The 20,646-nt window shown below is 66.4% G+C and overlaps 2 protein-coding genes across 10 annotated transcripts; one reads left to right on the top strand and one right to left on the bottom strand.

Annotated features, from left to right (window-relative positions):
* The first annotated feature begins 2,624 nt into the window (after window positions 1–2,624).
* ATG101 (autophagy related 101) lies at window positions 2,625–4,965 on the top strand. 4 transcript variants are annotated; one of them, XM_048327589.1, is made up of 3 exons: window positions 2,625–2,745; window positions 3,375–3,663; window positions 4,127–4,965. In XM_048327589.1, exons 1-3 carry the CDS (start codon window positions 2,729–2,731, stop codon window positions 4,529–4,531), a joined length of 711 nt encoding a protein of 236 aa, XP_048183546.1. In that variant the 5' UTR covers window positions 2,625–2,728; the 3' UTR covers window positions 4,532–4,965. The 4 variants fall into 4 exon arrangements, with proteins under 4 accessions (XP_048183546.1, XP_048183549.1, XP_048183548.1 ...); XM_048327592.1 differs by having other exon boundaries at window positions 2,728–2,792; XM_048327591.1 differs by lacking the exon at window positions 2,625–2,745 and adding an exon at window positions 2,819–2,965.
* A 1,954-nt stretch (window positions 4,966–6,919) lies between these two features.
* On the bottom strand, window positions 6,920–20,613 carry FMNL3 (formin like 3). 6 transcript variants are annotated; one of them, XM_048327470.1, is made up of 27 exons: window positions 20,408–20,613; window positions 17,875–17,958; window positions 17,710–17,790; window positions 17,551–17,627; window positions 16,370–16,453; window positions 15,836–15,988; window positions 14,939–15,047; window positions 14,784–14,860; window positions 14,606–14,699; window positions 14,105–14,179; window positions 13,915–14,025; window positions 13,690–13,839; window positions 13,476–13,577; window positions 13,156–13,396; window positions 12,941–13,009; window positions 12,378–12,502; window positions 12,105–12,307; window positions 10,892–11,126; window positions 10,732–10,800; window positions 10,526–10,606; window positions 10,315–10,444; window positions 10,074–10,234; window positions 9,368–9,469; window positions 9,190–9,279; window positions 8,993–9,104; window positions 8,795–8,894; window positions 6,920–7,493 (listed from the first exon to the last, which is right to left on the bottom strand). In XM_048327470.1, exons 1-26 carry the CDS (start codon window positions 20,552–20,554, stop codon window positions 8,803–8,805), a joined length of 3,054 nt encoding a protein of 1,017 aa, XP_048183427.1. In that variant the 5' UTR covers window positions 20,555–20,613; the 3' UTR covers window positions 6,920–7,493; window positions 8,795–8,802. The 6 variants fall into 6 exon arrangements, with proteins under 6 accessions (XP_048183427.1, XP_048183430.1, XP_048183428.1 ...); XM_048327473.1 differs by having other exon boundaries at window positions 13,690–13,836; XM_048327471.1 differs by having other exon boundaries at window positions 17,551–17,624.
* Between the last annotated feature and the right edge of the window lie 33 nt (window positions 20,614–20,646).

Below are 20,646 nucleotides of genomic sequence, written 5' to 3'. Positions count from 1 at the left end.
GCCACTGAGCGGGACCTTTGTTGCGTGTGCTCCCCGTTAGTGAATATTGCGGGATTGGGAAGGGGGGACAGAGCGACGGGGCTGGGGACAGCTGGGACGCTGGAGATGGGGAAAAACGGGATGGCAGAGCTGGGGAGAGTGGGGATGCTGGAGCTGGGGACAGCCAGAACGCCGGGGAAGGGGAGAGGCGGAGGGCTGGAGCTGGGAACAAACAGGACACTGGAGCTGGGACAGCCGGAGCTGGGGACCGGAGCTGGTGACCGGAGCTGGTGACAGCCGGGGCTCGGACAGTGTAGGTGTCGGAGCTGGAGGCAGCTGGAACACTTGGGCTGGATAAAAACAGGACGTTGGAGCTGGGGAAAAAAACAGTCTACTGGAGCTGGGACAGCCGGGGCGATGGAGCCGGGGACAGCTGGAGCGCCGGAGCCGGGATGCCAGAGCTGGGGACAGCCGGGTCGGTGGATCTGGGGACAGCTGGGGCACCGGAGCCAGGGACAGCCGGGATGCCAAAGACAAGAACAGCCGGGGCTCCAGAGCTGGGGACAGCAGGAGCCGGGGACAGCCGGGGCTCCGGAGCCGGAGCCGGGGACAGCCGGGACGCCGGAACCGGGGACAGCCGGGGCTCCGGAGCCGGGGACAGCCGGGACGCCGGAGCCGGAGCCGGGGACAGCCGGGGCTCCGGAGCCGGGGACAGCCGGGGCTCCGGAGCCGGAGCCGGGGACAGCCGGGACGCCGGAGCCGGGGACAGCCGGGGCTCCGGAGCCGGGGACAGCCGGGACGCCGGAGCCGGGGACAGCCAGGGCTCCGGAGCCGGGGACAGCCGGGGCTCCGGAGCCGGGGACAACCGGGACGCCGGAGCCGCACGTTGCCCACGCCGCTGCCCTTGAGCCGTCACTCATCGGCGGCTGCCGCGGCCCCGCACCTGTCGCCTGCCTGATTTATCCTCCCCAAAATAACCGGGAAGCGTGACCGTGTCCCCCGCTCGTGTTCCCGGGGACGTGGCCATTGGCAGGGCCAGCCCTGGCGGGGGGGGGGGGGGGTGATGGCGTTTTGGGGTCCCGATCCCGGGAGCTGGGGACGGAGCCGGGGGTTCCAAGGCAGGGGGGTGACACGCGCGGCTGATGTGTCCCCCGGCTTGTCCCCTTCCTCCTACTGGGGACAGCCTGGCCCCGGAGCAAACGTTAACGGGGACACCCAGGGCCGGTGCGGAACAAGGGCCACATTGAGGCGCGGGGCCGGGGGCGCCCCGCGGTGACACAAAACAAGGGTCCCTCTGTCCCCCCCGCCGCCGCCCCCGCCATGGACACAGCGCTGACGCACGGCGGGGCCGCGAACGGGAGTCGGGGTGGGGAAGAGCGGAGCTGCACGCAGTGGGCACGGGGGGCACGGGGTGGGCACCCGGCACGGCACGACTCGGCTCCGCGTGGCTCTGCTCCGGCTGCGGAGCAGGAATGGCCGTGCCGCAGGTCTCCGTCCCCTCCCCACAGCTCAGGGCCGGCTTCTGCCCACCTTGTCCTCATCGCTGTCCCCTTTCTCTTGGCAGGGGCTGCTGCAGAAGGGACGGGGATGGTACCAGCGGGGCCGAGTAAAAGCAGCTCCGTGGGCAGCTCCGGCCACGCCGGTGGTGCCGGGGCTGCACGGCACAGACACGGGTGTCTCGGTGCGTGCTGCGCAGGTGTCTCGGTGCGTGCTGTGCAGGTGTCTCGGTGTGTGCCTGCGCAGGTGTCTCGGTGTGTGCCCAGCTCCCCGCCCGGTGACACGTCATGGCCACATTCCTGCTGCTGTTTACACCAGGCCATGTGTCCCCATGGCAGCGTGGCCGATCAGTGCCTCAAATCCCCATGTCCCCACTCCCTGTGTCCCCTATGTCTGCCCATCCATCCATCCCTCTCTCCCTGTGTCCATCCGTCCCACTGTCCCCGTGTCTCTCCATCCATCCCTCTATTCCCATATCCCCCATATTCTCAGGTCTCTGTTTCCAGTATACCCTGTGCCCTGTGTCCCCATGTCCATCCATCCCCTCTTACTGCGTCCCCCAAGTCCCCACGTCCCTGTTTCCACTATCCCCTGTGCCCTGTGTTCCCATATCCATGTGTCTCCCATGTCCATCCATATCCCCATATCCAGCCATCCCGCTGTCCCGTTGTCCCCCTACTCTTCATGTCCCTTTACCCAGTATCTGTCCCGTGTCCCCATATCGCTGTGTCACTCTGTCCCTTGTGTCCATCTGTCCCTGTGTCCCCCTTTCCTCATTTCCCCACGGCCCTGCTGTCCCATATCCTCGTGTCCCTTCTGTCCCCATAGAGGTGTCCCCCGTGCCCCTGTGGCCCCTGTCCCCACGCGTGTCGCCCCGTTCTCGCCGTGTCCCCGCGGGGGTCAGCGGGGGACACCGGACCGCCCGCCCCGCTGCAGTACCGCCGCGGAGCCTCCAGCACAGGGGGCGCAATGGAGCCGCTGAGCCGCTCTGGGCTGCGGCATTGCAGCTCTATGGCCTCTTGGGAACGAACCAAACCGGGGAGAGGGGAATCCGCGCACTCGGAACGGCGATTCCACCCCCGGGAGACGCTCCGCGGCCGGGAACGGCACCGAAGGGGGACAGTGTCAACCGAGTCAAGTTCAGAGTGATGAACACGGCGGATATGACGGGAAGGGCCACTAAGGTGGCCGGTGGGGTGTTCTGATCCCCTGCGCAGATGGGACGATCCACTTCCCTCCTCCGCGCCGTCAGATGGTCGGGCCCGGGCGGTGAGTGCGGCCTCGGGCGGGGACCGGCACCGGCACCGGGACCGGGGGTGAGGGGGCCCGGGGGCCCAGGGGGATTCGGGGCCTCGAGCCTGGAGGGAACCTGAGGCGCTCCGAGGGAGACTGAGGTGGTTTCTCTGGGTTGTTAGAGGCTCGAGCCAAGACATCTGGGTCCCTGTGGGATATTGAGGGGCCTGTAGTGGGACCGCGGGGCCCCTGTGAGGTGAGCGGGCACACACTGGGATACCGCCCTGGGGTGTGAGGAGACCAGAGCGGGGTATTTGGGTCCTTGTGGACACCCGGATCCCTGCGGGACACCCAGACCTGGACGCCCCGAGCTTTTACGAGGTGCGTGGGAGGGTCCATATCTGTGGGATGTGAGGTGCTCAGACCAAGACATCTGGGTCTCTGTGGGGCTACGGGGGGCCTATACCAAGGACGCCTGGATCCTTGTGGCACGTGAGGGACTCAAATCAGGACATCTGGGTCCCTGTGGATTACCAGGAGGGCCACACCAGGTCCCTCTGGGGGGGCACTCACTGGGACACCAGCACACAGGGGAGTTGGCAGAGGGGCTGTCACCCAAGCAGGGGTGCAACCAACACCCCCCACCCACCCTTGTGTCCCCTCAGCACCCGCTGCTGTGCCCCCTCCAGCGCCGCCCCTGCCATGAACTGCCGCGCCGAGGTGCTGGAGGTGTCGGTGGAGGGGCGGCAGGTGGAGGAGGCCATGCTGGCCGTGCTCCACACCGTCCTGCTGCACCGCAGCACCGGCAAGTTCCACTACAAGAAGGAGGGCACCTACTCCATCGGCACCGTGGGCACCCAGGACGTGGACTGCGACTTCATCGACTTTGCCTACGTCCGTGTCTCCTCTGAGGAGCTCGACCGGGCCCTCCGCAAGGCCGTCGGGGAGTTCAAGGTAAAGGGGGGAGCCAGCAGGGATGAAAATGGGAGCGTAAAGGGCCTTAAGGGGAAGGCATACAAGGAGCAGCTGAGGGCACGAGATCTGTTCAGCTGGAGGAGACTGAGAGGAGGCTCATCCCTAGCGCAGCTCCGATCTCTGCTCCCTGGGACAGTGACAGGACATGAGGGAACGGATGGAGCTGTGTCAGGGAAGGCTGGATATTGGGAAAAGGTTCTTCCCCCAGAGGATGGTTGGGCAGTGGAACAGCTCCCCAGGATTTGGTCATGGCCCCAAGGCTGCCAGAGCTTCAGGGTGAGATTGTTGGGATGTCCTGTGCAGGGCCAGGAGTTTGACTGGATGATCCTTGGGGATCTCTTCCAACTCAGGACATTCAGTGATTCTGTAAAAGCCAATGGGATGTGCCCGAGGAGGGGTCAGGCAGTCCCTGCTCCCTCATGAACCGCACGCTGTCACGCAGGACGCGCTGCGTGGTTCCGGCTCCGATGGGATGGGGCAAATCTCCCTGGAGTTCTACCAGAAGAAGAAGTCACGGTGGCCCTTCTCGGACGAGTGCATCCCCTGGGAGCTCTGGACCATCAAGGTGAATGTGGTGAATCTGGCAAACGAGCAGGAGCGGCAGATCTGCCGCGAGAAGGTGGGTGAGAAGCTCTGCGAGAAGATCATCAACATCGTGGAGGTGATGAACCGCCACGAGTACCTGCCCAAGATGCCCACCCAGTCTGAGGTGGACAATGTCTTCGACACCAGCCTGAAGGACGTGCAGCCCTACCTGTACAAGATCTCCTACCAGATCACGGACTCCCTGGGCACCTCAGTCACCACCACCATGCGCCGGCTCATCAAGGACACACTGGCGCTGTAGGGCTGGTGTCACCCAGGCAGGGTCACCATGGGCAGTGGCACTTCTCTGGGACAGTGACCCTGCTTGGATCCCCTCCTTCACCTCCAAAAAGCCTCTGGGAGGAGCTGGGCTTGGCCTAGCCTGTAATTTGGGGGTTGCTGCTCCTTGGTTTATGCCGTGAGGTTTTGTCCATCCTGGAGAACTGGCTCGGTGGCTCCGGCCTGGCTGATGACCGGGGTGAGTCCTCAGGGCATTGTGGCACCAGCTCAGAGTGGTGCTGGAGCCTGGCAGAGGGTGCTGGGGGTCAGGGTGACACCTGAACCCCACCCCTCTGCAGCACACTTGGTGCCACACAGCCAGTGCTGGCCATGTCCCTTATCACCACCTGTCCCCCGGTGTCACCCCTGTCCCTGGGGGGCCAGAGCTGCCCCAAAAATAAAGTGTTTCTGCTTTCACATGGAGCCTGGTCACATCCTGGCTGTGGGGGCTGGGGGCCGTGGGAGGGGGGAAGTGGATGCTGAGGCTGAGCTGGTGGTCCCCCATCACATCCAAAACCAAGGGGCTGGGCTGGGGGTCCCCACTCCACCCCCGTGCTGTAGAGCTGAGCTGGAGGAGCCCAGTGTAATGGAGCTGAGCTGGGGAATGCCATTGCACAGCTCGTACCATGGGGCTGAGCTGGGGGACCGCAGTGCTGTGGGGCTGAACTGGGGGTCCCCTGAGCCATGGGGCTGAGCTGGGTGTCCCCATTGCACCCCAGTGCCACGAGGCTGAGTTGCTACAGTGGGGAGAGGCAGAATGGGCAGTTGGGCAACCCCAGCTGCCCCCCCAAGGCACCTAGGGAGGGGGCTGGGGTGACTCCTCCTTCCTTGCAGGACCCTGCACCCCTCCAGGGGGGCTGCAAGGCGGGGCAAAGCTACTGCCCCTTCCCGGGGGGGCACCCAGTGCCAGCGAGCGTGAGGGGGGCCATGGCAGGGAGGGATAAGACAGTCCTTGACATCACTTAAACCCTCCCCGTCTGTCACCGCCACACTCGGCTCCCAGGAGGAAGAAGAGGAGGAGGAGGAGGAGGAGGGGGACATGAATGCTACCCGCGAGGACACGGGGGTGAGCGAGGCTGCCCAGATCGCCGTGGTCCTGGTGCTCTGCCTCGCCGTCACCTTTGCCATCCTCTTCCTCGGCTGCAACCTGCTCCTGCAGGCTGAGAGCCTGGCAGCGCCCACAGCCCAGGGCGAGCGACGCCTGTCCGAGCCCAACGGTGGCACCGAGGGCACGTAGGGACCGGCTGGAGCCGGGTGCGTGGACAGATGGATGGGTGGACGGCCGGGCACAGCCGGATATGGATGGACAGCAGCGTCCTTGCCCGTAGCATCTCCGAGGGACTGGGACAGCGCTGGGGGCTTGTGTGGGTAGATGTCACCGAGTGCATGTAGGGACTGGGCAGGCAGAGCCCAGTGGATGGACAGATGGACGGATGGGTAGGTGGACGCGGATTGCCGTGGATGGACGTGGCTGGGCAGCTGCATCCTTGCCTGCAGCATCTCCAGTGACCCTCGGGAACGGGGCAGGATGTGCACTGGGATCCTGCCCCGAGGCTGGGGACTCATGGGGGTGGATGTCACTGAGGGCAGGTAGGGACCTGCCTCAGCCTGGCAGACAGAGATGGACGGATGGATGGATGGACACGGCTGGATGTGGATGGACATGGCTGGACAGCAGCATCTTTGCCCACAGCATCTCCGAGGGTCCCCCAGGACGGAGCAGGGGCTCATCCATTAAATGTGGATTAAAAGGTCCCAGGTCAGCAGCGGCGCTGGGGGGGCTGAGGCCGGGCCAGATCCCACCCTGGGCGCGGCAGTGCTGGTAATCCCAAGAGGATTAGGGGAAACTTTTATTCCCTGTTTGAGGGCTAATCCCTGGGCTGGTGGAGCTCAGCGAGGGAGGCCAGGCCCTGTGCCACTGCTGGGGGTCTGGGGTCGCATCCTGCCCCTCCCAGCCCCTCACACCCCCATGGCCACATTCCACCCCCGCAAGCCCTTTCTGCCCTCCTGGCCCCATCCTGCCCCTCTGCTCCCTTTGGGACCTCATCCTGCTCCCCCTGCTGCCCCTCCCAGCCTTGACTCTGCTCCCAGCACCCCACAGCCACCAAAAGTGGGATGAACTGGGGGTCACCCCACACTGAAGTGGGGCTGGTGATGTGGGGGGGGCTCCCACTTCCTCCCAAAAGCAGATGCCCCCTCTCCTTAATCCCACAGCTTTAGTAACAGCGCTGCAAAGCCCTGCCAAATGTCTGCTCCCTGCACATCTGTGTGCCCCCTCCTCGCCCCCCGCCACAGGAGCTCTGGCCTGGGGAGGCTCCTCAGGCTCCTGGGCTGCCTCTGTGCCCCCACCACGCTCCCCCAAATCAGGCAGTGGCCGTGTAAAAGACTCCATATATTTCACATGTACAAAAAGTCACTGTGGGGGGAGGGCCAGGGGGGTCCTGGGGTGGGGGGCACCATCCTGCCCCTCTCCCGGCACCCCCCAGCCTGGCTTTGGTCCCTTTTTTTTGGCATTTAGTGTTCACATCAGTGGTCAAAGTGTCGAGCGCTGGGTGGGGGGGTCCCCGTGGTCCCTGTAGTGGGGGTGGGGGCTCTGAGGCAGTGAGCCCCCCGGGGACAAGGGGACCCCGATGGGGAGGGGGCACCCCACGGGTCAGCTCCTGATGCTGGGGCTCCACCACAGTTGGATTTGGCCTCTGCCTTGGGTGGGCAGGGGGTGGTCTGGGTGCAGGGTCTCCCCAGGCACAGGGATGTCACCCGTGAGGATGGTGGCACGAGGACATTTTGGCCCTGTCCCCTCATGGTGTCAGGGCAGGACGGAGCCTCTCTGGGCACTTGGGGGGCAGAGGGGGGTGAGGAGGGGAAACTGAGGCAACCCCAGTCCTCCCCTGCCCCCTGGTCAGGCTCCTCAGCCTTGCTCGGCTACAGGCGGATCCACCTTCGGGCTGTGGGATGGAAGGGACAGTCAGGGACAGAGCCAGCGACACCCGGCCTGGCCTGAGGGGGGCCCAGGTGACCCCCCCAGAGCGCAGGCAGCACAGGGTGAGTCCTCCAGGCACTGGGCTGGGACCCAGTAATGCACTGGGAACCCCACTCTGGGCTCCAGTAGTGCACTGGGAGCCTACCCTGGGATCCAGTTTTGCCCTAGGATCCTGCCCTGGAACCCAGCAGTGTACTGGGACCTTGTACTGGGACCCAGTAGTGCACTGGGATGCCAGCCTAGGATCCAGTATTGTGCTGGGATCTCATCTTGGGACCGACTGGGATCCTGCCCTGGGATCCGGTGATGCACTAAGACCCCACTCTGGGATCCAATATTGCAGTGGGATCTGTGCTGGAATCCAGCCTTGCTCCAGGATCCAGTGCTGGGATCCTGTGCTGGGACTCTGTGCTGGGTACCAGCATTGAATTGGAATCCTGTGCCAGGGCCCAGCCTTGCACCGGGATCCTGGACTGGGATCCAGTGCCAGGACTCTGTGCAGGGCAGCAACGTTTCACTGGGATCCAGTGCCAGGACCCAGCCTTGCACCCAGCCTTATGCTGGGATCCAGCCTTGAACCAGGATCCAGTGCTGAGACTCAGCGTTACAGTAGGATCCTGTGCTGGGATCCAGCTTTGTGCTGGGATCCAGCCTTGCACTGGGATCTTGTGCTGGGATCCAGCTTTGGGCTGGGATCCAGCCTTGCACCGGGATCTTGTGCCAGGATCCTGTGCTGGAATCCAACCTTGCACTGGGATCTTGTGCTGGGATCCAGCTTTGGGCTGGGATCCAGCCTTGCACCGGGGTCTTGTGCCGGGATCCTGTGCTGGGATCCAGCCTTGCACCGGGATCTTGCAGGATCCTGTGCTGGGATCCAGCCTTGCACTGGGATCTTGTGCTGGGATCCAGCTTTGGGCTGGGATCCAGCCTTGCACCGGGGTCTTGTGCCGGGATCCTGTGCTGGGATCCAGCCTTGCACTGGGATCTTGTGCCAGGATCCTGTGCTGGGATCCAGCCTTGCACTGGGATCTTGTGACAGGATCCAGTGCTGGGATCCAGCCTTGCACTGGGATCTTGTGCCAGGATCCTGTGCTGGGATCCAGCCTTGCATTAAGATCCTGCCCCGATCCAAAGGACCAGAGCACACCCGACACCCTGGGGTGACAACATGCAGGGAGGGGACGTGCAGAAGGGGGCATGCAGGGTCAGGGGGAACCCAGGGGCATCCAGGTGGGATCCAAGGGGATCCAGGCATGCAGGTTGTACCTGGGGTCTTAACAGCTGGACTCGTCGTGGTGGGACGGGTCGCAGAAGAAGCGGGAGCCCCGCTTGGCCGTGCGGGCAGTGAAGGGGACGCTCTTCAGCGCTGTGGGGGTACGGGCAGGGAACGGGGGGGACAGGGACACGTCAGCCCCCGTGGCTGGCGGGGCCAGGGCAGGGGGCCAGGGGCCAGGGGGGCCGTACCGGTGATGATGTCCTCGATGGTGCCATCCTTGCCCTCGTACATGGGCCGGTGGTCCTTGGCCTGGCGCCGCCGCAGCTCCGCGATCAGCTCCTGCTGCTGCCACTTGTTCCGCTGCAAGTGGGGCAGGGATTAGGGGCACGGGTGTTCCCTCTGTGCCCCCTACTGCCCAGCCCACCCCATGCCTGCCTCCACTAACCTTCTCCTGCTTTTTAGCCTCCTGTGCCAGCAGCTTCTCTCGCATCACCTCCTCCTGCTTCTTCCGTGTCTCGTTTTCCTGCTCCGCGTCCTGCCAGGGCACGCAGGTGGGGAACGTCAGCTTTCCCCCCCCGTGGTGTGACCCACGGACCGTGTATCCCCTCCCGGCCCCACCTCACCTTGTAAGAGTGGATGAACCGCACAAAGACTGGGAAGAAGACGGACGGGGGGGTCGTCTTGGGGCTTTCGCCAAAATACCTCACCACAGTGTTGTAGGCGTCCTGGCACAGGAGCGGTGGTCAGGGATGGGCAGTGTCCGGCACGGGGCGAGTGCAAGGCATGGCGGGCATCACACATGAGCAAAGCAAGGCAGGAGTGCAGAAGAAGTGTGCAGAGCAAGGTGTGTGTGACAAGGAATGCACGGGGAGCGTGCAGAGAAAGGGCAGGAGCACACCAGAAGTGTGCAAAGCAAGGTGTGGATGACAAGGAATGCACAAGGATCGTGCACAACAAGGTGTGGATGAGCAGATGTGCACAAGGAGCGTGCAAGGCAAGGAGTGGAACCAGATGTGCATGAGGAATGCACAGAGCAAGGTGTGGATGACGAGGAATGACATGGAGCATGCAAAGGAAAGCAGAAGTGCAAGAGGAGCACGCAGAGCAAGGTGGATGAGCAGATGTGCACAAGGAGCGTGCAAAGCAAGATGTGGATGAGCAGGTGTGCACGGGGAGTGTGCAGAGCAAGGTGTGGATGAGCAGGTGTGCACAGGGACCATGCAAGGCAAGGTGTGGATGATCAGCTGTGCACAGGGAGTGTGCAGAGCAAGGTGTGGCTGCGCAGGTGTGCCCGTGGTCAGTGCCAGGCCAGGTGTGGACCACCCTCACCTCGGCCGTGCGCGCGTCGCGCTGCAGCCGCTCGAGCTGCCCCTCGCTGCCGCCCAGGAAGCCGCGCAGCACCGCGCTCTCGTGCTGCCCACACTCCCGCCGCAGCAGCTCCATCCCCCGGCCCAGCTCCTTCACGTCCAGCAACACGTTCTCCAGGGACACTGCAGGGACACGGGGCGGGTCAGGGGCTGCATGGGGTTGGGACAGCGAGGTGGGGCTGTGGGCACAGGTTGAGGGGCACCTGCTGCAGCCTTCTCCACAAAGTGCAGCTCCTGCCAGAAGGTCGCCAGCTCTGGGTACTTCTCCCGCACTGTCAGCGCGATGAAGTGCAGCAGTGTCATCTTCCTGTCTGTCGACTTGGTGTCCAGGAGCTGCAGGAGGATTTGGGGAAGGGGTCAGTGCTGTGGGATGGGAGCCCCGGGGTCCCAGGGAGCCGGGGAGGGGCTGCCCACCAGGTCCAGGCTCTGCAATTTGAAGCCGTAGACTGCACCGCGTTTGCTGCTGTTCATGTAGTTGCCCAGTGCCAAGATGATCTGCAGGGGCAAAGCAGCGGGGTTGGAGGGTCAGGAGGGAGCGAGACCCCCACAGGATCCCCCTCACCCAGCTACGGTGAGGTGGGAGTGCAGGACCCCCACCCGGCCCATCCTCACATCCCCACCTCCAACATGTGCTTCAGCTTCTGGGACGACTTGACAGAGGCCGAGGCTGCGATGATGGCGTTGAGCTGCTGCAGGGGGACAGGATGGGGGGACTCAGCCGGGCCTCGGGGTGCAGGGACCCCCCTGGCATGTCCGGTATCCCCCTCCCCAGCTCCGTACCGGCGTCAGCATCTGGATGTTCTCGGCGAAGTTGCCGAGGAAGGCCATGATGGCCATGCGCTGCGGCAGCCGCTCCACCTTGCTGAACTGCAGCATGAACCGGTCCTCGTCCGCCAGCTCCTCCAGCGGCTTCCGCTCGCGCTCGTACTGCCGCAGCGCCTTCGCCTCCGCCTCCGTGGGCAGGAACCGCATCAGGCACTCCACAAAGTCCACCGGCAGCGTTGCCAGGTCAAACCTGCCCCGCACCACAACGCTGGGGAGCAGCTCCCAGCCTGCGAACCCTGGATCCCAGCCTGGCTCCCTGCAACCTGCTTGGCCACCCTGAACCTCAGCCAGACCCCCTGCACGCTGCCTGAACCTCTGTTCCCTGCCTGGACCTCCTGAACCCCAAGCAGACCATGTGCCCCCCAACAAGCACCCCGACAAGCCCTTCTGCATTGTGCCTGCCTCTCCTGTACCCCTATGGACCCCCCCTTCCCCTGGCCAGACCCTCTGCAGCCCAACAAGCCCCCCTGCATTCTAGACAGTCTCTCTGCACCCTGCCTGGCACCCTTGAACCCCAAACAACTCCCGCTGCACCTCTGCCAAGACCCCCTGTACTCTGCCTAGGTCCCCTGAACCCTAAGCATTCACTCTGCCCCCCCAGCTGAACCATCTGCACCCCACTCAGCCCTCTCGAACCCTGCCTGTCCCTCCTGCATCCCAACCAGGCCTGCCACACTCTGCCTGTGCTTTCTGAACCCCAACAAGCCCCCCTGCACCCCACCAGTGCCCCTGTACCCTGCCTGGCTCCCCTGAACCCCAACCAGACCATTTGCCCCCCAGCCAAACCCTCCACAACCCAGCCAATCCCCATGAACCCTGCCTGATTCCTCTGCACCCCAACGGGCTCCCCTGCATCCCAACTGTTCCCACTGTACCCCAGCCAAGGCCCTGTACCCTGCCTGAAACCCCCGCACCCCATCCACACCCCCCGAGCCACTAGAACCTCAGCCAGATCACCTGTCCAAGCCCTCTGCACCCCAACGAGCCCCTCTGCACTTTGCCTGGCCCCCTGCACCCCCACCAGCACCCTTGAACCCTGTCTGCCCCCTGCACCCTATTCCTGACCCTCCCTGCCCCATTCCTGGCCCCCTTGCCCCCCTCCAGCTCCCCTGCACCCCCACCAGATCCTGTCCCCCAGCCCCCCTGTCCCCCCAGCGCGGGGCCATACGTGTGGATGGCCCGGCAGATCTCGTCGGCGCTGCGCCCGGCCTTGCGCAGGGTGATGGCCAAGTTCTTGGCACGGTTGGCCTCCAGCAGGGTCACCTTGGTGGCCACTTTCTGCGCTGCCTTGCTCTTGGCACACACCAGGTCCAGCGCCGGGCCCTGCGCCTTGGTCTTGAACAGCTCCTCGAAGCGCTCCAGATCCAGGTCCTGGGGGGACGAGGAGGGTCAGAAGTGGGGGTGGGGGTGCCCATCAGTGGGGAGGGGCTCCTGGGCTCACCTCCAGCACACGCTCGTCGTCCAGCTCGCTGAACACCGTCCCGCTGATCTGGCTGGGCTTCAGCACCGTCCAGTTGAACACAGGCAACCGGAATTTGGTCTTGATGGGCTTCTTGATCCGGATGGCTGCCGGCGGGGTGGGAGCCAGCTCAGCACCCCCGGGGCATGGGGACATGTCCTGTGCCCACCTTGAGCCACCCCAGCCTGGTGTCACCATCCCCTGGGCCACCCCATCCCTGAGTGGGTGTTCCTTGGGGATTGCAACCCCAACACCCTGGTGCCTGCAACCCTTCCCTGTCCCTGTCCCCACAGTTCCCACGTCCTCGCTGCCTGCACAGTCCCTACACCATCCCCGTCCCCATGGTCCCCACATCCATCCTGTCCCCTGTCTCTGGCCCCACTGTCCCAGTCCCCACATCCTCCCTGTTCCCTGTCCTCACAGTCTCCACATCCTCCCTGGCCTCCATCCCCATCCCTGCGGTCCCCACACCCTCCCTGTCCCCATCCCATGGTCCCCCCTCATCCGCACTGTCATGTGGAGGCACAGGACATGTCCCCACGTACCTGAGAGCCCGACGGTGAGGGCGATGGAGGGTGAAGCCCCGGGCAGCGGCGGGGCCGGGGGGCACTTCCCTGCGAAGCCATCAGAGGGTGAGACCCCAATTCTGGGGACCGCCCAGCCCGGGAACCTCCCTGTTTGGGAGCCCTCCCACCCAGGGCACAGCTCAGCTCGGAGATGTCCCCGTTTTGGGGTGCCCCGGGGGCTTCCCCTTCCTCACCTGGGAGCGGGGGCGCGGGGGGCGGCAGCGGGGGAGGCGGTGGGGGCGGGGGGGGCGCAGCCTCCACCGGGGGCGGGACCGGGAGCCGCAGGGTCTCCTCCAAGGGCTCGGGCGGGGGAGGTGGCTCGGCGCTGGGCAGCGGGGGCGGCTCGGAGCCGTAGTGCCGCCGGAAAGCCTCGTCCTTCTCCTTGATCATCCTGCGCAGCGTGTGCACCTGGTGGCTCGTGTGCTCGTAGGTCTCCTGGGGACAGCGAGCGTCAGGCCGGGGGGGTCGGGACCCTTCCCCACTCCCTACAGCCCCTACGGCCCCCACAACGCACCTTGACCACCTCCAGCTCCTTCTCTCGCTGCAGCAGCTGCTTCTCCAGTTCCGCCACCCGCATCATGTTCTCGTTCTCCAGGTCCAGCAGCTTCTCCGTTAGCTGGGGAGGGGGACACGGCTGTGACAGCAGCCCAGGGACCCCCCCCGGTGTCACCGCAGATCTCCCCGGGACCCAGCAAGGAACGTCCCTGCATCCCCCTGTGCTCACATACGTGGGACAGGTGCTCCTCCAGCTCCTCCACCTTCTCCAGGGCCACGTTCTTGGTCTCGGCATCCTCCAGCAGCCCCCCCACGTCAAAGACATTGTCCAGGTACGCCTGGATCTGCACCTGCAGCTTCTCGCTCTCCGTGTGCCTCGACTTCTGTGGGCACGAAGGCGGCGTCAAGGATGGGGGAGCCCCCTGGCACAGCTCCCCTGACCCTCGACCCCCCCGTACCTGCAGGAACTCCTCCAGCCCCAGTTTGGTGAACTCATACTGGAGATGGACGCGGAAGTTCATGTCCTCCACCGAGTGCACCACGATGTTGATGAACTGCATGCAGGCCACCTGCAGGCAGGGCTGGTGTCACTGGGAGCTCTCCTGCCCCCCAGAGACCCTCCTCCTCGCCCAGGACAGGGTGTCCCACCATGAAGTCGATGCTGCTGTCCTCGTTGCGGAAGTATTCCATCAGCCGCTCAAAGCGGTGCTTCTCCTTGCACACCTGAGCAGGCAGAAACGGGGTTAACCTGGCGTGGCCCCCCCAGCCACTGACTCTCCCCATCTCCTGGACTCCACTTCCCTAATCCCAGTCTGGTCCTGGTGCTCCCAGACCCCCTATTCCTCATCCTCCCTCATCCCTCCATCCCCTTCACTCCAGACTCCCCATCCCAGCCTTCTCCTGGGGTTTCCCTTCATCTCACATTGGTCCTGGGGTCCCCAGTGACCCTATTCCAGTCTGGACCTGGGGTCCTCCCTTCCTCCGTTCCTGGGGTCCTGTTCCCCAATCCCAGCCTCTCTCTGGTGCTCCTGTTCCCCCCATTTGGGGCTGTTCCTGTCTCCCCTCTGGTCCCCCCCAATCCCAGTCTGGTCCTGTGTCCCCCCATTCCCACCCCCCAGCCCAGACTTGCAATTCCCACTCCCCTCGTACCTCCTTGAAGTTGTCAAAGGCAGCGAGGATGATCTCGTGGCCGCCCCTCACCAGGCAGACAGCTGCCAGCAGCTCCAGCACCAGAGCCTTCATCCTGGGCACAGCATCACCATCAGCATCAGCAACACCCCCAGCCAGCCCCAGGACCCCTGTCCCACCCTGCCAGACCCTCCCTTACCTCGGGTTCTTGTTGTTGAGGCTCAGGGCGATCTCATTGACAGCATGCGGGTGAGACATGACCAGGTTGAAGCCGTACTGTGGGGACGGAGCAGGGACGGCGTCAGCCGTGGTGGCAGTGGTGACAGCAGTGTCCCCACCGCAGGGTGACAGTACCTGGTAGTTCATGATGGCCCGAAGACACATGATGCAGAGGTGGACATCATCCTTCTGGCTCACCAGGCGCGAGTTCTTCAGAGCCCTGCGGCTGGGCAGTGTCCCATAGCTGCAGGACACGGCACACAGTGAGTGGGACCATCCCCCACCGGTGCTGCACCGCCAGCGCTCACCCGGGTGGGAACCGAGGGACAGTGTGGGGACAGTGTGGGGACAGCAGGGATTTTGGAGGGGCAAAGGCAGAGAGAAGCGGTCGGAGGGCGAGAGGGACAGAGTCTGCAGACGCGGCACTGGGCTGGCCCCGGACAGCCAGTACTTACCCGGCGGGCGGGCGAGCAGCGAGGTGGGCACGGAGGAGAGAGAGAGAGAGCACAGCCAGAGAGGGGGACCCCGGCCCTGGAAGCAGAGACGGGGTGCATTACCCCGGGGCGCGGGGGCAGAGCCAGAGCAGGGGTGAGCGGAGCCGTGGTGGGCAGAGGACAGGCAGGACGGCGATGGCCGGACAGTGACGGCAGCGCCGGGGCTGCACGGGCTGGCAGGGCAGACACGGCGCGCGAGGCAGAACGGGACGCAGCACGCGTGGCACGTGCCACAGCAGAGCCACGCCAAGGGCGAGGCACAGCCTGAGCTCCGGGCACTGCATTTGTGACATGCAGCTGATGTGCATGGCACAGGACAGGGTGGTGAGTGGCACCGGGCACGACTGTACAAGCCACGGCAGGACAGTGCTTGGCACGGCACACACCATGTCACACACACCACGGCACGCCGGCACACACCATGGCACGCAGCACAGCAGGCGGCAAGCGGCAGCGCCGTGGCCAGCAGAGCCCTGAAGCAGGACGTACCCCCATGGCAGGACGTCCCCCTACAGTGGGACATCCCCTGGGCACGTACCGTAGGGCGGTCTGGCGGGCAGAGCGGGCCAGGCTGCTGGCGAAGGGGGCGGGCAGGGCGCTGGGGTGCTGCAGATCCTCGATGGACCTGCTCCAGGCACGCAGCTTCTCCAGTGCGCCATCCTCGCCGCCATCCAGGCCCTCAAAATCCAACCTGGTGGGGGGACACGCGCGCAGCAGGAGGCACACGGCTTTGGCGGGGGGCACACGGCTTTGGCGGGGGGCACACGGCTCTGGCGGGGGGCACACGGCTCCAGCACGGATGCAAGCACTGAGGCAGGTGGCGAGAGGGCAGTGGCGGGGTGGGGAGAGGCACGAGGGTGGCTCTGGCATCCCCAAAGCAGGCAGGAAGGCTCTGAAAATCCCGCGTCCCTCAGAAGCCCAGTGCAGACAGGTCCCTGCCGTAGGGGTGATAAGGGACCGAGCAGTATCAGGCGTCGGCAGCAGGGAGCTGCCACAGCGACCAGGAACCTCCACATTTCCCAAGGACTCCCTGGGTCCCCCCTCACCCCAGTGACCCCCCGACCCCACTCACATGACGGCGCACTGGGCGAAGGACAGGTAGTTCACCAGCACGTCCAGCCCCTTGTTCTCATCATTGAGGAACTCCCGCACCCACCTGCGGCACCAGGGACCCGTCAGAGCCCGCAGGAGTCGGGGATCCCCCCGACACAACCCCCTCCACCACGGAGACCCCTGTCCTGGCACGGGGACGGTGGGGGGATGGTGGGGGCACCCCGGGGTTGCCGTGGTGGTTGCAGCCCCTCTGCTATCGCTGGTGCCAGCGCCAGCACGGGGTTATCTGAGGAGTGCAGGGCAGGGAGGGCTCGGTGTGGGCGGGAAACGGAGGTGGCTGCTGAGGCTGCACCCCCACCCTGGGAACCTCGCGGGGGAATTTGGAGGGGATTCGGGCTGCCCCGACCCCCGGGAAAGTGTTGGGGTGCACTTGTGAGGTGCTGTGCCCAGGGGCAACGAGGGGGGCAAGCGGGGTGGGGGTGCGCGGAGTGGGGTGCGCGGGGTGGGGGGTTCACCCAGGAGCATTGGGAGCACCGGGGGTCCCCACGCCTGCCCACAGCCGTGCGTCAGGGAGCCACGGGGGCCGCGGCCGCCCCTTTCCTGCCGCCGCCAGCCCCTCGCCTCAGCCCGTTTCCTGTCTCCGGCTGCTGCTATTTTGGGTCCGTGGGCAGGGACGAGCGGGGCCGGCGGCGGGGAACAGCCGGCACGTGCACGAGCCGGCCCGGGCACGACCGAGCCGGCCCGGGAACGACCGTGCCACCGGGCACCCGCCGCTGATGTCCCCAACACCCCCCGGGACGGCTCCGTCCCACCCGACGCCCCGCGCAGCCCCGGGGCATCCCGGTGCGGGTCGGGGTGTCACCGGCTCGGGGATGGTGCCGACCGAGCCCTCCGGTTGGTCGGGAGGAGCCGGCCAGGATCTGGCCGCGCTGCCTCGTTCAGGGCGTCATCGCCGGCCATCCGCACCGGCATCCGCCCCCGGGACCTGCCCGCGGGCCGGGGCAGGAACCGGCCCAGTTCCTGCAGCGCCTCCGGCTTCCCCTGCAGCTGTGTGGGGCTGGTGACAGGACCCCACCGCCACCCCGGGACCCCACACCCCATCCGGAACTGCGCACCCCACTCTGCGGCCCTGCAGCCCTGGGCTGGACTCCACTACCCCTCCCTGCGACCCCATAACCCCCCCCAGGACCCCACACTCACCCGATGTGGTTCGTCCTCAGGCTGATCTCCAGCTCACGCAGCACCTTGGTCGACTCCTGCACCCTCCTCCTGAACTTCTGGGGGCAGAGCGAGGCTGAGCCGTGCTCCTCCAGACCCCCCAAACTCCCTAAGGCTCCCCCAAACCTCCCAGCCCCTCACCTTCCGTGTGACACCTGGCTCCAGGAAGCTGCGCAGCTTCTGGATGTAGGCGTGGGGGGGACTCTTCACCTGGAACCGCTCCTGGGGGGGACAGAAGGGTGTTGGTGACACTGGGACAGCAGCACAGTGTCCCCCCCCGACCCCCATGGACCACCCAGCCCCCACCTGGTCACAGATGAGGTCCCACTTCTTCTCGTTGTCGTACTGACGCAGGAGCCGGGCTTTGTCTGGGGGCAGGTTCATGGAGCTCTGGGGACAGAGGGGGGGTGTCACCCTGGGGGACATGGGGACAGTGCCCCCCAAGGGGCACCCAGACCCATGGCACAGCCTGGGTGCCCCCAAAAAGCACCCCCAGCACAGCCAGGGTCTCCTCTAAGGGCACCCTGACCCATGACATAGCCAGGGTAGCTGGCACCAGGATGCAGCAACAGGCACAGATGTGGCACGGAGACAGCAGTGCCACTGGGGCCACTTGCCAGCCGCCAGCAGCACCAAATCTGCCTATCCCTGACGCATCCTTCCTGTCTGCACCCGCTTCCGCGCGACAAACCGCAGCCTCCACTCCTGACCGCGGCACGAGGCCAGGCACCGGTGCCAGCTCACCAGGACACCGGACATGAGGCCCGGCACTGGGACACTGGGCACAAGTCCCAGCACAGGTGTCTGCTCACCCGGGCACCGGGCACAAGGCCAGGCTCTGGTGCCAGCCCGTCGGGTCACTGGGAAGAGCCATGGGGGGACCCCAGCATCCTCTGTGCGGGGTGGGGCACAGGACAAATGGGGTGCCACAGTGGGCACCAGGGATGCCAGAGGGTCATGGGACTGGGACTGCTCTGGTGGGCAATGCCACCCCAGTGAAAGATGCCAGCCCAGGTGGGTGGTGCCATCGTGCTGGGTGATGCCACCCTGGTGGGAGATGCCAGCCCAGCGCATGATGCCACCCTAGTGGGAGATGCCACCCCAGTGACGCAGCTCCGGGCAGCCCCGCTATCAGGAGCCGGACACCAGCGCTGCTCCACCCACCCCATGTCAGCTAAAGTTAGCCTTCCCCTGCTCATCCCGATCCCACGGAGCCGCAGGAAACCGGGACAGAGCCTGGGCGAGGCCGAGCACCCCTGGGTGGGGGTCCCGCTGGACCCGCAGATTCCCACGGGACTGACCACCAGCACGGGGCCGCTAAAACTGCCCCCAAAAGGGGCACCATCCCCTCCCCAAAGCACTGCGGTTATTCCCCCGTGGCCACCAGTAAAATCCCGGCCCCCCCTGGGAATGGAGGCGGAAAGGACACACAGAGACCCCGGGTGGGGTCGAGGGGCACCCGCGGGGGGCTTTGAAGCGCAGCCGCCCGTCCCGGCGTTCCCGCCGCTCCGTTTCCTGCCTTTGTGGTGGGAGCGCGGCCGCTCCCGGCCGGGCACTTCCTCCGCCGTTGGTCCCACTGGGAGCCTCCATGGCTGTCCCGGGGCTGAAAACCTCCGGGAAACGGTGCTACCGGGGCTGGAGCCCGCCCCGGGGCTGAGGGGCTCCGGGGCGGATCCTCGCCTGCGGGGGCCGCCGGAGCTCTATCACATGATGGAATATTTTCCACCCCCGGCAGCAGCCGGGACGGCACCGGGCGCCGCCGACGGCCGCGGGGACATTTTGTGGGGGGGGGGGGGGTGGCTGGTGCCACCACCCTGCAAACTGATCCCCCCGGCACCGGTGTCGCCTGGCAGGACGTGTCCCCCCGCCACAGGCCCCGCGGACACCGGCGGCCGCATCCGCCCCGCGTGGGATGCGGGACGGGCAGCGCCGCCGCGGGCGGGAGCCGCTCGTCACCGGCGGGACGCGCCCACGCCGGGGCTGCCGGTGCCCCCCGTTGCCCCTGAGCTTTCTTCCAGAGCCCCGTGGGACCACTCTCGGCATTTCCTGCCCGGCTGCGGCTTCCGCTGGCGGCGGCTCCCACCGGGATGGCGGGGCCGGTTGCCGGGGGGCACCGGTGTCACCCAGCCATGGTGCCCCCCCCCCCCCCCCCAAAACAAAGCCGGCGCCGCGGTGGGGCCACCGGGACGGCTCGTGGGTGACCCAAGCGCCGGTGGGACACCTCGGCGGTGTTGGTGGTCCCAGCGGCACCGGGGGCATTGCCGAGCCACGTCCCTGGGCCGCGGTGGCACCGGGGTAGCCACCGCCCCGGCTGTGACAGCGGACCTGGGACCGCGCAGAGCACCCGCGCCCACCGGGAACCACTGCATCCACCGGGAACCGCCGCACCCAGAGGGGAATCCCAGCCCTGCGGTCCCCCGCACCCACGGAGAAACCCAACTCCAGCCCCGCGCGCTGCCCCGACGGGACTTTCCCGGCTCACAAAGTTCCCGGGCCTCAGGAGCCCCCGCGGTGGCACCGGGAGTGGCGTCACCCCCCGGGGCTGTCCCGGGTGGGGTGTTCCCCGCGGCCCCGCGGCCACTGCCCATCCCCCCGGGCACCGGCGCTCCCCGCCCGCCCCCGGTGGCTCCGGGCGGCGGTGCCGTCCCGGCGGTACCCGGTGCCCGCCAACTGGACCGGGAGAGCGCATCGGGAGGAGTCCCGGGAAGGGATGAACCGGAGTGGGGGCTCAGCGGGAACAGGGACGGAGCGAACAGGCGAAGCGCACCGGGAGGGCACACGGAGGGAACGGAGGGTGAACACCGGGAGCTGGGGAGCGCGGCGGGGGTCGGCCTCTCACCAGCACCAGGGCGAAGCGCTCCTCCAGCTCGCAGGGCTCCGGCATCGGCATCTTGCACGGGGCGAACAGTCCGGGCCCCCCCGGGGCCGCCGCCGTTCCCGGGCCCCGGGGCAGCGCCTCCCCGTCCGCGCTCTCCACGTTCCCCATCCCCGGCCCAGGCACCGGGGGGCGGCGGGGGAGGTTCAGCCCGTCGTGTCCGGCGCTGCCACCGCCTCCCGGTCCCGCCCCGCCCGCCCCGC

Source organism: Corvus hawaiiensis, chromosome 24 (genome assembly GCF_020740725.1).
Source record: "Corvus hawaiiensis isolate bCorHaw1 chromosome 24, bCorHaw1.pri.cur, whole genome shotgun sequence".
NCBI lineage: Eukaryota > Metazoa > Chordata > Aves > Passeriformes > Corvidae > Corvus > Corvus hawaiiensis.
The sequence above is the reverse complement of the archived record's forward strand: the minus strand, read 5'-3'. Positions and strand labels throughout refer to the sequence as shown.